The sequence below is a fragment of the Kogia breviceps genome, chromosome 4 (assembly GCF_026419965.1).
Source record: "Kogia breviceps isolate mKogBre1 chromosome 4, mKogBre1 haplotype 1, whole genome shotgun sequence".
Lineage (NCBI taxonomy): Eukaryota > Metazoa > Chordata > Mammalia > Artiodactyla > Physeteridae > Kogia > Kogia breviceps.
This window is the reverse complement of record NC_081313.1, coordinates 169,075,269-169,092,605: the sequence shown is the minus strand read 5'-3', so window position 1 is coordinate 169,092,605 and position 17,337 is coordinate 169,075,269. Positions and strand designations below refer to the sequence as shown.

The following is a 17,337-nucleotide window of genomic DNA, read 5'->3' as shown; positions in this document are numbered from 1 at the left end:
GATTGGCCGATCTAGGCTCTGCGCGTGCGTATTTGCATCCGGACGTGCGCCATACTTCCGGGTTCGGGGCCGGACTTGGAGAGTCAAGCGCGTCCCCAGCTTCTGCATCCTGTTTCCTGCCACACTTCCGGCTTTGGCACCCACTTCCAATTTCCCCCGCCTTGGGCACCTAGACCTGGGAAGCCTTTTTGACAAAGCACCGGTTTCCTAAAACCCAACGTTTTATTGAGTGTTTTGCGCGTATTTGAATGGTCTGTTCTCCTTTATTGCCATATTTTGAGGGTTCAATAGATAACCTAATTTTGTAAGCCTAATAAGTACTCCTTAGTTTTTCAGCTTTTGGTAAATGACGGTAGTATGTGAAATATATGTTCGTGGTATTTAAAATAAAAATCGATTTCATTGAGGTACAATTTATAAACAGTAAAATGCACCCATTTAAATTGTAGCCTTCCACGAGTGTAGTCACATTTATACACCTATGTAATCGCCTTCAGAATCAAGATAAAGAACCTTCCTTCACCCCCAAGTTCCTTTGTTCCTCTTTACAGTTTATTCTCCCAGCCCTTTCCCCAGGCAACTCCAAATTTGTTTTCTCTCACTATAGGTCATAATGGTCTTTTTTAAAAGTTTCATATAGGTGGAATCATAAAACGTGTTCTCTTGAGTTAGAGTACTTGCACTGGGCATAGTGTGTTTGAGATTCTTCCTGTTGTTGGGTATAACAGCACTGCATTTTTATTGGTAAGTGTTATTCCATTGTAACTGAGTAGGACCCTTCCTGGAACACACCCTCCCCAACCCACTCATACACCATGTCTTCTGCCTACCTCTCGTTTATAGAAGAGCTTTAGCCTCCTAGGCTGTCCCCAAGTTCCAAAGTGTAAATTTAATCAGAGAAGCGAGACAATGCAGAAAGAAAGGAAGACAAAGTAATAATAGTTTAGCCATTAAACAAAGTCAAGGGGACTTGCCTGGTGGTCCAGTGGCTAAGACTCTGCGCTCCCAATGCAGGGAGCCTGGATTCGATCCCTGGTTGGAGAACCACATGCATGCCGCAACTAAGAGTCCACATGCGGCTACTAAGACCCGGCGTAGCCAAAATAAATAAATAAATACTTTAAAAAAACAAACAAAGTCAAAGACATTTATTTCCTCTTCAAGGGCTACAGATAATATTCTGAGCCATACCCTTTGAGGGCTTCCCCACCAGATGGAAGAAGTTAACTGTATGCTGACCACAAACACATAGATCCCAGACCTGTTGGAACCAGAAGATTGATGATGTTGACTCCCAATTGCCTCGTGACCAACCAATCAGAAGAAGGTCCATGAGCTGATCACATACCCCACAATCACTCTTCCTCACACTGTCATTAAAAATCTTTCCCTGAAAACCTTCAGGGAGTTCAGGCCTTTTAAGCACTAGCTAGGACTCCTTGCTTGGCACCCTGCAATAAACGGTACACTTTCCTTCACCACAATCCAGTGTCAATAGATTGGCTTTACTGCACACAAGTAAGCGGACCCAAGTTTGGTTCGGTAACACCATTATATATAAATGTATTCAACTTGCTTATCCACTCACCTGTGGATAGATATCTGGGTTGTTCCCAGTTTGTGGCTATGATGAATAGAACTTCTGTGAACATAGTATATATCTTTGTATGGACATATTTCTCATTTCTCTTGGGCTCACTCCAGATGCCTTTGCTTCTTGAGGTAGAACTGTAGCAAGACTTGGTTTTCCTCAGAATACAATGTTGACTCTCAGCCACTCTGGCTTTGAGGCTGTGATAAGAGAAAATAGTTGCAGAAGGTGTACCAAAAAACCTGATCTGATAGTGTCATAACACTTGGGACTCCCGTGAGTTGGGCTTTTAATTCCCTGATGTCACAAGTAATTTGTTTGTTGAATAAGCAGAACTATTGTCATAACCAAAACACAGTTCTATCTTTGTTTCCTTCCATTCTTTTAAATATTTTATTTTTCAATGTGGATCATCTTCCTCTGCCCTGGATGAAAATGCTGTTAGCCCCATGGCTCTCCTCTCATTTTTTCATGTGACGTAGAGGAAACTCACTTTATGTAGTAAATAAGCCTCAATTCAATAAATGGAAAGACCTCAAATGGAGGCACTTATACTAAGTGCCACATCACCAAACTGAGACTTAATTACAGTTTTGGCTCTTCCAGAAATGGAATTTCAAACTAGTCAATCAGGAATTGCCTGGTCAGCACTAGTTAGGTCATCTGCCTGATAGACTCCTACCATCCCCTAAAGAAAAGTAACCTTGCAATAACCAACCAGGTAAATAGCATAAAACATAAAATTTACCATGGTAACCACTTTAAATCGTACAACTCATCAACATTAAATGCATTCACAGGGGCTTCCCTGGTGGTGCAGTGGTTGAGAGTCCACCTGCCTATGCAGGGGACATGGGTTCGTGCCCCGGTCCGGGAGGATCCCACATGCCGCGGAGCGGCTGGGCCCGTGAGCCATGGCCGCTGAGCCTGCGCGTCCGGAGCCTGTGCTCCTCAATGGGAGAAGCCACAACAGTGAGAGGCCCGCGTACCGCAAAAAAAAAAAAAAAAAAAAAAAAAAAAAAGCATTCACAATGTGTGTATCTTTTTTTTTCAGATTACAAAAGATATACAAACATTAATTGTGGAATATGTAATAGAAAAAAATACAGAGAAACCCAAAGAAGACAGAAATCGCTCCCATCCAGAAAAAAAAAAAATCTGTTAGTGTTTTGATTTCTTTATTTCAGTCTATTATTATTTATAATTTTAAAAAATAAAAATGGGATCTTATTCTATACTTGCTTTGTCACTGACCCTTGCCCCATCAGAATACTGTGACTGCTTTCATGTACTGAGTTAAAAATTTTATTGTTGGATTTTATTTATTTATTTATTTTTGCGCTACGCAGGCCTCTCACTGTTGTGGCCTCTCGGGTTGCGGGTCGCGCAGGCTCAGCGGCCATGGCTCACGGGCCTAGCCGCTCCGCGGTATGTGGCATCTTATGTGGCATCTTCCCGGATCGGGGCACGAACCCGCATCCCATACATCGGCAGGCGGACTCTCAGCCACTGCGCCACCAGGGAAACTCTATCATTGGGTTTTTAACACTGAGAGAAACAGGGAATAAGCCCCAAATCTCCCATAATCCTTTGCTGACATTAATATATATGTATAAATCCACATGTTCCGTGTAAGGAAACCACACAGTAAAAAAAAAAAGGTTAAAAGAAAGAAAGAAAAAGGAAAACAAAAAAGTAGAAGCTTCCCTTCCCACCTCCTTCCAAAGTGATTAACAAGTTCATTTTGATCCTTTGCAGCACAAAATGTGTATATGACAACATATATGTATATATATATATATATATATATATATCTTTGCGATGTTCTTTTATTTCTGCCTTCAGCTTTTCACTTATCAAAATGTCTTGAAGCTCTTTACAAGACAGCAGGTACACTTCCACCCTACCTTCCTCAAAGCTGGATGTCCTGTGGCTGAGTGAAGCCCTCCCCAACCAATGACCATCTAGGTGCCCACAAATCTTATCTGACTTTTGCAAGTGGCCTGGATCTGTAGCAGTGGAATTGCTGAGTCCAAGAGTATGTGCATTTGTGCATTTAAATTTGGACTGCTGTTGCCCAAATTGTGCCAGGGACCTTTTTTGGAGGGCATTATGGGGGTGGAGGAGAGAGAAAAAGAGAGAAGCAAGCGCCCCCAAGTCTGGAGGGGGTCGACAAAGGAGGGCACGATGCCTGCTTTTTCCCATTCTACCTGAAGGGGGCAGCAAACGACTGCCCAATTCTCCAGCCATAGGCTCAACCTTTGGCGAACCGGAATTGATGAGATCGCCAAGAAAGGAGTGGATGTAAATATATATATATATATATAACAGATTCACTTTGTTGTACTCCTGAAACTAACATAACATTGTAAATCAAGTGTACCCCAATACAAATTTTTAAAAAAGAAAAAGAAAGAAAGGGCTTCTCTGTGCCAGTGAATGGGGGCCACCAAGTGGCGCCAGCTTACTTGTGGGGCTGTCCACGACAGAATCAACTCCGCAGGGAGAGACAGGACAGATTCAGGTGTGGAAATCTGTCCTCCCCAAGCCAACCCAGCAGCCTTGGAGCTCCTTTTTGGCACTTCCAAGGCTGTGTGCCCTGGAGCAAGTGGCCTGACCTCTCTGAGCTTCTCTTTCCTCTTTTATAAAATGGGAGTGGGCTTCCCTGGTGGTGCAGTGGTTGAGAGTCCGCCTGCCAATGCAGGGGACGAGGTTCGTGCCCTGGTCTGGGAAGAACCCACATGCCGCGGAGCAGCTGGGCCCGTGAGCCACGGCCGCTGAGCCTGCGCGTCCAGAGCCTGTGCTCTGCAATGGGAGAGGCCACAACAGTGAGAGGCCCGCGTACCGCAAAAATGAAATAAAATAAATAAAATGGGAGTGATGATGATGATAACAACAGCTATGGACTCATCTAATTTACTCTCACAGCCACCCAATTATGTAAACCATCCTGATTTTATAGGTCGGGAAACTGAGGCAGAGACATAATCCAGTGCACGCTGAGTAGTGTTTGATCCTTGCTTTTGTCAACCACTATGAGGCCTCCACTCAAATTAGATGCATCACTATTTTATAAACCTTAAGAAAGTGTTTTTCAACCTTTATCCCCCCCTTAATCCCTCCTAAAGAGGCCATTTTAATTTAATTTAATTAGAGAAGTTAAATGCTGATGAATAAGATTTTGCCAGGGAGGGTTAAGCTTTGGAGGGCCACAAACCACTGAAATATCTAAGATTTTTTTGTCACCTCCTCCCCCCAAACCAATTTTCACCCCCTTGGGGGCAGTATTACCCCCATTGATAATTTGTGTTCTAAGAGGGAAAATGTGACAAGTGAACTATGACACAGTGCTTTTGATCCCTTAAAATTTTTATTTTATATCCTTCTAAAGAGTCTTGAGATTTTCATTATATGCTACTGCTGTGTATACATACAAAGAAAACCAGTAAATCAGTTAAGGCTTCCTAAATGTCTTCAGAGTATACTCTTCAAAATCACTTTCCAACTCTAGGTTGTCAATGCCTGTGCTTTATCACATGACATCTCCCTCTGTGCCATCAAGGACTCCTGTAAGGAGCATTTCTTTAAGACAATCCACACTGTTTCTAAAGAATAGGGTATGGAAAGGGAAAAAACATAGGGTATGGTGGGAAAACATGGGACATATCGCCTTCCAAGTGCTCAAAGCCAGCGTTGTTGGTGACATGGTATAGCTCCTGGTATGACGTGATGATGAAACTGAGCAGGACCCTGCAGGGCCTTCCTGGGGACACACCCCATGTCCTCCACCTCTTGTTTGTAGACAAGCTTTAGCCTCCTACGCCTTCCCCAAGTTCCAAAGAGCAAACTTAATCAGAGAAGTGAGAAGATGCAGAAACAAAAGAAAACAGTCAAGTGAGACAAAATAATAATAGTTTAGCCATTAAACAAAGTAAGGGACCTTTGGTTCCTCCTCAAGGTCTATAGATAATATTCTGAGCCATATCCTTGAGTTGTTTTGCAGATACTAAAACCCCTACCAAATGGAAGACGTTAACTGCATGCTACCAGCACATAGATCCCAGACCGGTTGGAACCAGGTTGATAATTGAGATTCCCCAAATACCTCCCTGCTACCTCACCACCAACCAATCAAAAGGACATACACGAGCTGATCCCACACCCTATGACCCTCTCCCTCACCTTGCCTTTAAAAACACTTCCCCAGGGCTTCCCTGGTGGCGCAGTGGTTGAGTCTGCCTGCTGATGCAGGGGACGCGGGTTCATGCCCCGGTCCGGGAGGATCCCACATGCCGCGGAGCGGCTGGGCCCATGAGTCATGGCCGCTGGGCCTGTGCGTCCAGAGCCTGTGCTCCGCAACGGGAGAGGCTGCAGCAGTGAGAGGCCTGTGTACTGCAAAAAAACAAAACAAAACACTTCCCTGAAAGCCATCTGGGAGTTCAGGTCTTTTGAACATGAGCTTCCCATTCTTCTTGTTTGGCCCTGCGTTGGGCACCTTGCAAAACACACTGAACTTTACTTCAGCAAGATCTGGGTTTGCTGCATGCAGGCAAGCAGACCCAAGTTTGGTTCAATTACAATGAAGAAGGGCAAATGAGGTGTTTCCTGTTTGGGGCTATTGTGAATAAAATAGCCATTATAGGTTTTTGTGTGAATGTAAGTTTTCATTTCTCTGGGGGTTGCCCATGAGTGCAAGTTCTGGGTCGTATGGTAGATGCTTATTTTATTTTATTATTTTATTTTATATTTTATTGTGGTAAGAACACTTAACTTGAGATCTACCCTCTTAACAAAGTGTATACTACATTATTGTTGGCTAGAGATACAATGTTGTCCAGCAGATCTCTTATTCGTAAGAGATCCTCTCTCCGTAACGGGAGAGGCCACAACAGTGAGAGGCCCGCGTACCTAAAAAAAAAATTAGTTTTGTTATTGTCTTCATTTAAAAAATGTATGGACAAGCAATAAAATTCACCCTTTTTGTGTACAGTACTATGAGTTTTCAAAAATGAATACAGCCATGTCACCAACACTACAATCAAGATATAGAACAATTCCATCACCCCCCAAATTCCCTCGTTCCCCCTCCCACCCCCCATCCCCTGGCAACCATTAATATATATTCTGTTCCTATAGTCTTGTCTTTTTGAGAATGTCACATAAGTGGAATCATCTAGTAGATGTCTTCTTGACTCACTTGAAAGAAGTGAGGCTTCTTTCACTAAGCATAATGCATTTGAGATTCATTCACATTGTGCATATCAATAGTTCATTCTTTTATATGGCTAAGTAGTATTCTATTGTATGGACAAACCACAGTTTGTTTATCCATTCCCCAGGTGAAGGACATTTGTGTTGTTTCCCAGTTTTGAAGGTTATGAATAAGGCTCCTATAAAAATTTATGTACAAATTTTTTTAAAAGCTGAAATATAATTCACATACCATAAAAGTCACCCTTTGAAGTGCACAATTCAGTCACATTGAGTACATTCACAATGTTGTGTAACCTTCACCACGATTCAATTCCAGAACATTTTCATCACCTCAAAAAGAAACCCCATACCCATTAGAAGTCACTCCCCATTCCCCCTCCCTCAGCCTCTGGCAACCATGTATCTATTTTCTGTCTCTGTGGATTTGCCTGTTCTGGACATTTCATATAAATGGGATCATACAACATGTGACCTTTTGTGTCTGGCTTCTTTCACTCAGCATAATGGTTTTGAGGTTCATCCACATCATAGTATGAATCAGTGCATCATTGCTTGGTATGACTGGATAATATTCCGTTATATGGATAGACCACAATTTCTTTATCCATTCACCCACTGATGGCCATTTGGGTTGTTTCTACTTTTCTTTCATGTACAAGTTTTTATGTGGACATGTATTTTCAATTCTCTTCATCTAGGAGTAAAAATTGCTGGGTCATATGGTAGGTATAAGTTTAACTTTTTAAAGAACTGCCAGACTGTTTCCCAAAGTGGCTGCACCATTTTACATTCCCACCAGTGGTGTATGATGTTTCCAATATCTCCACATCCTGGCTAACTCCTGTTATTGTCTGTCTTTCTTAGTATAGCCATCCTAGTGGGTGTGAAGTGGTATCTCACTGCGGTTTTGATTTCCATTTACCTAATTACTAGTGATGTCCAGCATCTTTTCACGTGCTTACTGGCCATTTGTATATCTTTCTTGGAGACATGTCTGTTCAAATCCTTTACCATTTTGTTTTGTTTTAGTAGACTTTGGTTTTAGAGAAGTTTTAGGTTCACAGCAAAATTGAGAAGAAGGTATTCAGAGTTTTCCCTTACATCTCCTGCTGCACTAATGCACAGCCTCCCCAGATATCAACATCCCCCACCAGAGCGGTGCATTTGTCACAGGTGATGAGCCTACATTGACCCATCATCAGCCAGAGTCCATGGCTTAATTAGAACTTACTCTTCATGTTGTACATTCCGTGGGTTTGGACAAATGTATAACAGTGCATAGCCATCGTTATAGTATCATACAGAGTAGTTTCACTGCCCTAAAAATCTGCTGTGTTTCACCTGTTCATCCCTCCCTCCCCACAACATTTGCCCATTTTTTTCCTTGGGTTATTTGTCTTTTTGTTGTAAACTTCTAATAGTTCTTTATATAGCTTGGAGACCAGTCCCTTACCAGTTATATGATTTGCAAATATTGTCTCTATTTCGTGGGCATATACAGGTTTATGTGTGCACATAGGTTTTCATTTCCCCTGGACAAATACCCAGGAATGGGATTGCTGAGTCATGTGTAAGTGTATGTTTAACTTTATAAAAAACTGCCAACCCATTTTCCATAGTGGCTGTACCATTTTGCATCACACCCGCAATGTGTAAGAGTTCCAGTTGCTCCATATCTTTGTCAACACTTGGTATTGTCAGTTTTTTTCCCCAAAAAAATCATCTTCAGGGGGGGTCTTTAAAGCTTGATCATAATAACATTTTGCAAGATGGCTTCACACACTGGGGCAAAGTATGGAAGCTGAGGCAGTGGCCAGAGGAGTCTTGTGGGAGGAACTGCAATGGTCCAGGCCAGGGAGAGTGGGGATGAGGGAAGGGGAAGACTCAAGAGTGATTCAGAGGGCCTGGGGTATGGGGCTGGAACTGGCTGAGCAGGAGAGGAAAGTGGAAGGAGGCCAGATCCAGAGTGAGAAGGGCAGGGAGTGCCAGGCTGGGAACTTTCAACTCCCAGATTTTCTGCCCAAGAGGATTCTGAGTCTTAATAAGGTTGGGAGCTGCTACACTGTATTTACCCCTTGAGGGTGCATGGTGCACATTAACATATTAAAGCCTCTGACAAGTCCTGCAATAAAGAACTCTGGCGTTATTTAACCCAAACTTAGACATTGGATTGCTTTTCTCAAGCCATAGCATCACCCTCATCATCATCTCCAATGCAGACCTCATCTAGCTTGTTTACCATTATGTGCCTAGAACTTGCTTGTAAACAGTGGTCAAATATTTTTGGGGGGAGTTGTATTAATGATCTCATTAGATCTTCTGAACAACTCTATGAGGTAGGTACTAATATAATTTCTATCTTACAAACAAGGCTCAGAGAGGCCAGATGACTTGCCTAAGGCCACACAACTAGTGGGTAAAGAGCTGGAATTTGACCTGGGGTGTGCTGGCAGCCTCTCCACCACCCTGCCCATCTCTCAAAGGTGCCCCATACCCTCGGTCTCACCTGGTGGTGGCAGACGTGCTCTCCCCACTGAGGGCTACCCTGTGACCTCCCAAAGCCCTTCTCCTTGCTCTGGTGGCCGTGGACATACTCAGGCTGTTGCCCAGAGAGCTTGGCTGTAACTTGAGTCTCACCCAGGCTGGGGGTGATGAGGAGGGTGGGCAGGTGACAACCAGGGCAGGGAGATTTGCCCGGACACTGGTACACAGCAGCCTGCCGACCGGTGTGGCCCCGAGGAGTTTGGGGGCTTTGGGAGCTTGTTCCAGAGTCCTGGCAGTGGTCTTCACCATGGGCAACAAGCAAACAGTCTTTACTCATGAGCAGCTGGAAGCATATCAGGTAGGGGTGATGGGTCGGGCCCTCGGTGGGTTTGGCAGCCTTGGTTTCCTGGCCCGAGAACTGGGGACAGCATCCCTTCGTCCTGGGTGTGCAGTCAGCAAGCGTTCTGGGGCGGCTCTGTGTGTGGCTTCAGGCAGTGACGGGCGTGGGCTTGTGGGAGAGGAAGGAGCCCCCCCCTCCCCCAGGCAGGGTCTGGGTCAAGCCAACATCTCTCTCCGCAGGACTGCACCTTCTTCACGAGGAAGGAAATCATGAGGTCAGTCTAGGGAGGAGGGAGGAAGAGCTGGAAACTTGCTATACGTTGCTTGATTTGCAATTGGACCACGCTCAATGCTTCATAAGGGTTAAAGCAGTCATGGGGGGATTGCGTGCATGGTCGGTGGATGGAAGAGTCGGGAAGGCTGAGAAGTCACATCTGGTCCTGTTGTCACGTCTCTAGGCTGACAAGCTTGGGGCTTTCTCCCAAAGGTGGCGGGGAGCCATAGAGAGTGTGTGAGCATGGGAGATGCAGATCAGCACGTTAGAAAGAGCCCCCTGAGGCCAGCGTGAAGAGGCTGGGAGACCAGGGGCAGAGTCTAGAGCCAGTTCTGGGCTGTGGGGTTGACATCAATGTTAGAGAGTGAGAAGGTGGCCCCAGGCTGCTGCAGGTCCCTGGTGTGAGCGAGACAGGCATAGATGGGTATTCTACAGCATCGCTCATCCCATGGAGCTGTTATCCAGAGGCCCCGACCCATGAACTTGGAGCTGTGAAACTGAAGCTGGCTGGGGTTTGGCTGCAGAGTGATCGGGGCCAAGGCCCCAACTGTGTGGGCACAGGACATCCATTATTGATGGACACAACTTTCACCAGTGAGCCCCATTGTCTGGGTGAGGACAGCTTGCAAGGTCATCCTGGCCATCACGATTGGATTACTGATGGGGAAACTGAGGCTCGGACAGGGGAGGCTGCCCCCAGGCCCCTGGGTAGATGGGTAGAGCCCCAAGGAGTTGGAGACTAACATTTTGTCTGCCTCAAGCTTCTCGCTTGTCAGACAGACCTACTGAGGGGAAAGGGGGACAAGGGGAAGAAGGATTTACTCCAGGTCATACAGAAGCCCAAACCCAAGCCCAGGCTATTCTCGGAAGGAACCCAGGACTGAAGTTCCAGATATCTCCTCCTCGAGTTCCTAGCCATCATGTGACCGAGGGGCTCCTGTCCCCCTCAGAGACAGTCCCTAGCAACTTGGGGACCTCTGACTCATCAAGGATGCTCTCTACAAGGCTACTGCTCAGCATGCGTCAATGATGGTACGGTGTCACCAGGTGAGGGCATTAGGGTGGAGAGCTGGCTCTACCATCTAGGTAGCGTGTATGGCATTTGGTGTTTTGCAAAATGTCTTTCATTTACCCTTTGGAAAAACCTGAATATTAGACTTTTGTGTTTGCTCCGCCCCATTGAGAGAACCGTGCCCCCCATTATGAAGGGAGAGAAGGAAAGTGTGAGGACGTGGGCCTTTAGAGGCCTTGCCAACGATGTGATAATGTCCAGAGATACATAGATTGGTTCAGATTCTCTGAATGCTAAATGTGAATGCTATTTCTCTCCTAGCATGGAGCAATGCTGTTTAATTTTTTGTTCTTTCATCTGCTTACTTCTTATTGACTTTCTCTCTGAGGAGACCCAAGGGCAGTGACAGTGTCTGTTTTGTCTCTGTGCCTGGCACATAGTAGGTACTCAGTAAATACTTGTTGAATGAATGAATGAAAATTTATCACAGTGCCTGGCACACTGTAGGCACTCAATAAATACTTGTTGAAAGAGGGAATGAATGAATGACCTTGCCTTAAACACTCTCCCTTTGTCAACCCCATCTGAGTGGTAAGCTCCTACTCATGCTTCAAAACCCAGCATCAATGCCCCCTCCTCCAGGAAGAATTTCCTCCCTGGCTTACTCCCCACACTCTAGTTTTCCCTAGCTCTGGAGTCCTCTCTTTACCTTGGCCTTGTCCCCAGGGTGATAGAGGCACCTGTGTCTGGCTTTGTGTGTGTGAGGCTTAGGCCCACGGCTAATGGCTCTTGGGAACTCAGCATCTTTCAGCGTAGAGTAAGCAGCTGCAAGAGTGAGAGTAGGGACAAGGGCACACACACCCATCTCCCAGACCTTGTTGTTTCTGTCCCCACACCAGGCTCTTCTATCGCTACCAGGACCTTGCCCCCCAGCTTGTCCCTCTCGACTATACCAGCTACCCTGATGTGAAGGTTCCCTACGAGCTCATTGGCAGCATGCCTGAGCTGAAGGTATGCCTGGGCCATGGGGCAGGCAGGGAAAAAATAGTAGGGATGTCCCTTGCTGCATTCCTATGAGGTGAGTACTGTGATTATCTCCATTTTACATATGAAGAAACTGAATTTCAGCGAGGTTAAGACACTTGTTCATAATCACACAGCTAGGACATGACATACAGGATTTAAACCCTGGGTTGTTGGGAAGATGAGATGACATAATGCAGGTAAAGGGCGCAGTACAGGGCCTGTGACATGGCAAGTACTCAGGGAACATTAGTTTTTCTTTTCATAGTAGGAGCTATTAAATGTGGGTTCTTCTCAGCTGGATGTTTGACACACAGTTTGTGACTCTGGAGGGGACTTGTGGGGTGAGGGACTGTGAATAGAGATTATTTTATCACAGGGGACAGAAACCTCTTTCAAGAGGGACAGAATGGGTTGGATCACATGAACAAAAAATGCAGCGAGAGGCCTAGCATCATGTACAGCTGGAACCAGGGTCTCTGAGGATATGCTTGGGAATCTCCCTCCATCTTTCAGCTTCTCCCAGGAAGAAGCTTCAGTCTCAGGCAGCCTGTTCTCTTGAGGTAGTGAAGGGAAACACCAGCTGCCTCAGATTTCCTCCCATAAGCTCTGCAACAAGCAGAAATAAGGTTCCTCCACCCCAACTTTTCAGCAACTCTCCCAGGGCAGCCTCTGATTGGCAAGTTTGAGTCATATGCTCATCCCAGAGGCAGTCATGGTTGCCAGGTGAATGGAAATCCCTGATTGGCCTCACCCAGGTCATGTGACTGCCTCTGAAGCTGGAAATGGGGTTAACGACACTCAGACTACTGGGGTGGAGATTGGAATTGCCTGAAGTCCTCTCCAGGGATCATGGGAGGAAGAGAGTCTGGTGACGGGTACTTGGAGGTTCCCAGGAAGGGGTGGAGGTTGAGAGTGAAACCATGTGGAGCCCTCCCCCCAAGGTCCTGGTCAGGGATTGGCTCCCTGCTTCCTGTCTCTAGGACAACCCTTTCCGTCAAAGGATCGCCCAGGTCTTCTCGGAGGATGGGGATGGCCACATGACCTTGGACAACTTCTTGGACATGTTTTCTGTGATGAGTGAAATGGCTCCCCGCGACCTCAAAGCCTACTACGCTTTTAAAATTTATGGTGTGTGCAGGGCCCCGGGGTGGGGAAGCGGGAATGAGACCGGGTCGGGCCAGGGGCTGCCCTGCCATCACAAATGTCTCCCCAAGGGCTCCGAGGCCCTGCGTGGCCCTGTCCTTCACCTCACCCTGGTACCTCCCCACCCCATCTGTTTACTGACTCCATTCCAGCCACAGCGGCCTGGCTGTTTCCCCAACACACCAAACTCTTTCTGCCTCTAGGCCTTTGCCTCTGTTGTGCCCTTGTCTAGAATATCTTTCCCCTGGCTCCTTCTTACCTTGAAATTTTGGTGAAAAGTAACCCCTGCCCCCGAGTTACTCTCCATGCCACAGCCTATTTCTCTCCTTGCATGGAGCAGTGCTGCTCAATTTCTTGTTCATTCATCTGTTCACTCCTTATTGACATTCTCTCTGAGGAGACACAAGGGCAGTGACAGTGTCTTTTCAGTTCACCATCTGTCTCTGTGCCTGGCACATAGTAGGTACTCAGTAAATACTTGCTGAATGAATGAATGAATGAAAATTTATCACAGTGCCTGGCACACAGTAGGCACTCAATAAATACATGTTGAAAGAGGGAATGAATAACAATTATCACACGCCTGACACATAGTAGGTGCTCAATAAATACTTGAGTGAATGAATGACCTCCCAGCAGGTCCCTGCCCAATTCCAAAGAAAGATCCAGATATTACCCTAGGGTCTTGGGTTCCCTCCAGTGGCTCAGTTTCCTCCTCTGTAAGACAGGGAAAAGATGTGCCCATGACTGGCCCAGCCTGCCTGCCCCTGTGTCCTCTCACCACTACAGCCCCACCTGTTCTGCTGCGCAGACTTTAACAATGATGGCTACATCTGTGTGTGGGACCTGGAGCAGACGGTGACCAAGCTGACGCGGGGAGAGCTGAGCGCTGAGGAGGTGAGCCTGGTGTGTGAGAAGGTGCTGGATGAGGCCGATGGGGACCACGACAGGCGACTGTCCCTGGAAGACTTTCAGAACATGATCCTGCGGGCGCCGGACTTCCTCAGGTGACACTCCTCTCCACCCTGCATGATCTGTTCCCATGTATGAGAGAGGCTCTTATGGAAAGGATTCATAGACTCCCTTTGTGAAAATCCCTCTGTTCATTCATTTGTGACCTTGGGGAACTTTCCCGACCTCCCTAGCCTCAGTCCCTGTGTCTTTTTTTTTCTTTTTCTTTTTTTTTTTTTTTTTTTTTTTTTTTTGCGGTACGCGGGCCTCTCACCGCTGTGGCCTCTCCCGTTGCGGAGCGCAGGCTCCGGACGCGCAGGCGCAGCGGCCATGGCTCACGGGCCCAGCCGCTCCGCGGCATGTGGGATCCTCCCGGACCGGGACACGAACCCGCGTCCCCTGCATCGGCAGGCGGGCTCTCAACCACTGCGCCACCAGGGAAGCCCCCTGTGTCTTTAAAATGGGGATAATTACAGACCTTGTGAACACCTCCTCTGGGTGGACACAGCTCTTTTGGGTGAGTGGAATATGGTTGGACTTCAGCCCTCAGTTGCTTGAACGTTTTGTAGTGAACAGACTGTACAGTAGCACTTGGCAGCCCTGGGGAGAATCAGTGCTCCCACCGTAGGGCGGATAGCATGGCGGATAGCATGGGTTAAATGAGTTAATACAGGGGGTGGCCCACAACCTGTTTCTGTACCTCCTGTGAGCTAAGAATGGTTTTTACATTTTTGAATGGTTGGGGGAGAAAATAAAAGAATAATCATACTCCACGACACATGAAAGCCATATGAAATTCAACTTTCCGTGTCCATTGCTAGTTTTATTGGCACACAGCCATGCCTGTTTGTGTACATAGTGTCTACGGCTGCTTTTGAGCTACATGGTGGCACTGAGTCATTGTGCAAAGTTGGAAATATCAACTATTTGGCCCTTTGCGGAGAAAGTTGAGTGACCTCTGAGCTAGTACAGGGAAAGAATTTAGAGCAGTGCCTGGCATACAGTAGGTGCTCAATAACTGTGCTTTATGGTTGCTGTTGTGGCTGTTATCATTGGTGGTATCCTTTCATAACCAGAGAGCCTCCTTCCTCTACCCTGGATAAGCAAGGCTGGTCTCCTGCCACAGAGACACGAATAAAGACACCAGGATGAATCCCTTGCTACTAATTGAGCACCTACTGTACGTCCTGCGCTGTACATTGGTCTCTTTTTAGCCCTTGTTACAGCACGGTGAAGGAGGGACAGCTTATCCCCATTTTACAGGGGAGTAAACTGAGGCCCAGAGAGGGGTAGCCACGCACTTAGAGTCTGGGGCAGAGCCAGGATGTAAACTCTGATCCAAAGTGATGTGCTCTCAACCCCTGTGGGGGTCAGGAGGGCCACGGCCTGGGGTTTATTGAGGGGGTCCATCTCTCTCCCACCCACCGTGGCTCCTTGCATGCCTCGCGGACTCCTGGTGGGAGTGTTGGGGAGAAGGACGAAGAAAGGGTACCCTCTGCCTGCTGACAGACTCCTTTTCTCTTTGCACCCAGCACCTTCCACATCCGCATCTGACGGTACCGCGGAGGAGGAGCCGGGCCAGAGGAAGGCAGGGCGACCCCTCATCTCACTGTAGAATCTGGTCTCCCTGGGCTCCGGGAATAAACACACATCACTGAGTCACAGCTGCTCTGAAAACATGTTTCCCAACTTAAACCTGGCAGACAAGAGGGAGGCGGCCAAGGATCTAACCTCTGTCCTCACTATGTGGTCCTGGGTGTGGCTGCACCCTCTCTGGGCCACAATCTCCCCATTTGTACAAGGAAAGGGGTGACTTCTGGATGTCTCTCCACTGAGAGGGCTGGAAGTGCCTCACTGTGGGTCTCGGTGGGCAGAGGCGAGGTGTGGAGATCAGGCCCATGCTGTCCCAGCTCAGGGCCTCCGAAGGCCCAACCCTACCCTCGACTGCTCAAGTTGCCTTTTTCCCCCTCAATCCCTGAATTCCTCAAGGGGACTAAAGCTTCACCTCCTCACTGATTCATTAGAACCTCCAGAGGAGGCCTCTGGAGAGGGTGTGGTAGCAGGAATGTCATTCACTGAGGCTGGCACAGTGCTTTACAGTTCATGAAACACCTGCCATTCTTTCATCACATTGGCTGCCTGTGACATCCCAGCAGGGTTGGCTGAGGAGAACTCACACTTCATTCAGAGGCAACGGGGGGGACTTGCCCAAGGCCACACCTGAAGTCATCTGCAGAGGTGGACTTGAACCCAGGCCCACTTCACTCCAGATCCCAGACCTCTACACTTGCAGATTTGGGAAGCCCCATACCCAGTCCACCTATGGTCAGCCTGGGGGCCCATTCCATGTCCCCAGTCAATCCAAGGAGTGGTCATTCCTGCAACAGAGACCAGCCCCCCAGGGACCTTCCCAGAGACCTCCACTGTGTATCATTTCTAGGGTGCCCACTCCCACCCTATCCCCCATTTATTAAGCACCTACTGTTCACTAAAGCCCTAGGTTTTATTTGAATTCTGCTGGTTCATCCTGAGAAAGAGGGACTGCTCTCCTCCCTGTTTTCCAGATGAGGAAATAGGCCCAGAGATGTCTAGTGACTCACCAAAGGTCACACAGCCCCACAACCCAAGATTCCCTCCAGAGCCCATCCCCATCCACAGCCCTAGGCTGCCTCTCCCTTTTTAAAGGAAAGGGCCTCTTATGCTTCTCCTAAAGCTGCCGTTGATGTCAGGAGTGCTTACTGTGTGCCAAGCCCTCCACAAGTTTCATCTCCTCCATTTGCACAAGAACCCTGAGAGGAAGGCATGAACAGCCCTGTTACAGACAAGGATGTACTCTATGAGTTGTGCCTCGGTTACGTGGGGAAAGGGCTCAAACTGACCTGGCTTCGAATCCTGGTGCTGACATCCCAGCCATGTGACCTTGGCCACACCTATTCTCCTCTCTGAACCTGGCTCTTCTTTATTTTTTTAATTTTAATTTAATATAATTTAATTGTTTTGGCTGCGTCGTGCAGCTCGTGGGATCTTAGTTCCCCAACGAGGGATCGAACCCAGGGCCTTGACAATGAGAGCACGGAGCCCTAACCACTGGACCGCCAGGGAAATTCCTGTCTCTTCTTTAAAATGTGCAGAATGAGCCTACCTGATGGGCCTGCTCAGAGGCATAAAAGAAATAATGAACATGGAGGGTCTGGTGTGAGGCCAGGCACAGAGCAGGTGTCCTAGACGCCACTGCTGTAACATTATTATTATTATTACTATTACTAATTATTATTAAAATGACCAGGTCACCTTACTGGCAAT

The 17,337-nt window shown here is 47.2% G+C and overlaps 1 protein-coding gene across 2 annotated transcripts; it reads left to right on the top strand.

Annotated features, from left to right (window-relative positions):
* Nucleotides 1-9,596: 9,596 nt before the first annotated feature.
* CIB3 (calcium and integrin binding family member 3) lies at nucleotides 9,597-15,588 on the top strand. Of its 2 annotated transcripts, XM_059063127.2 has the most exons (6): nucleotides 9,597-9,647; nucleotides 9,869-9,903; nucleotides 11,814-11,925; nucleotides 12,921-13,068; nucleotides 13,895-14,090; nucleotides 15,567-15,588. In XM_059063127.2, exons 1-6 carry the CDS (start codon nucleotides 9,597-9,599, stop codon nucleotides 15,586-15,588), a joined length of 564 nt encoding a protein of 187 aa, XP_058919110.2. The 2 variants fall into 2 exon arrangements, with proteins under 2 accessions (XP_058919110.2, XP_066889537.1); XM_067033436.1 differs by lacking the exons at nucleotides 9,869-9,903; nucleotides 11,814-11,925.
* The last annotated feature ends 1,749 nt before the right edge of the window (nucleotides 15,589-17,337 follow it).

What these genes read in the sequence shown, in the direction of transcription:
- CIB3 (XM_059063127.2), top strand. Translation starts at nt 9,597, where the DNA reads ATGGGCAACAAGCAAACAGTCTTTACTCATGAGCAGCTGGAAGCATAT. An exon ending in CTACGCTTTTAAAATTTATG is followed by an intron (nt 13,069 to 13,894) that starts GTGTGTGCAGGG and finishes TCTGCTGCGCAG; the next exon opens with ACTTTAACAATGATGGCTAC. An exon ending in CGGGCGCCGGACTTCCTCAG is followed by an intron (nt 14,091 to 15,566) that starts GTGACACTCCTC and finishes CTTTGCACCCAG; the next exon opens with CACCTTCCACATCCGCATCT.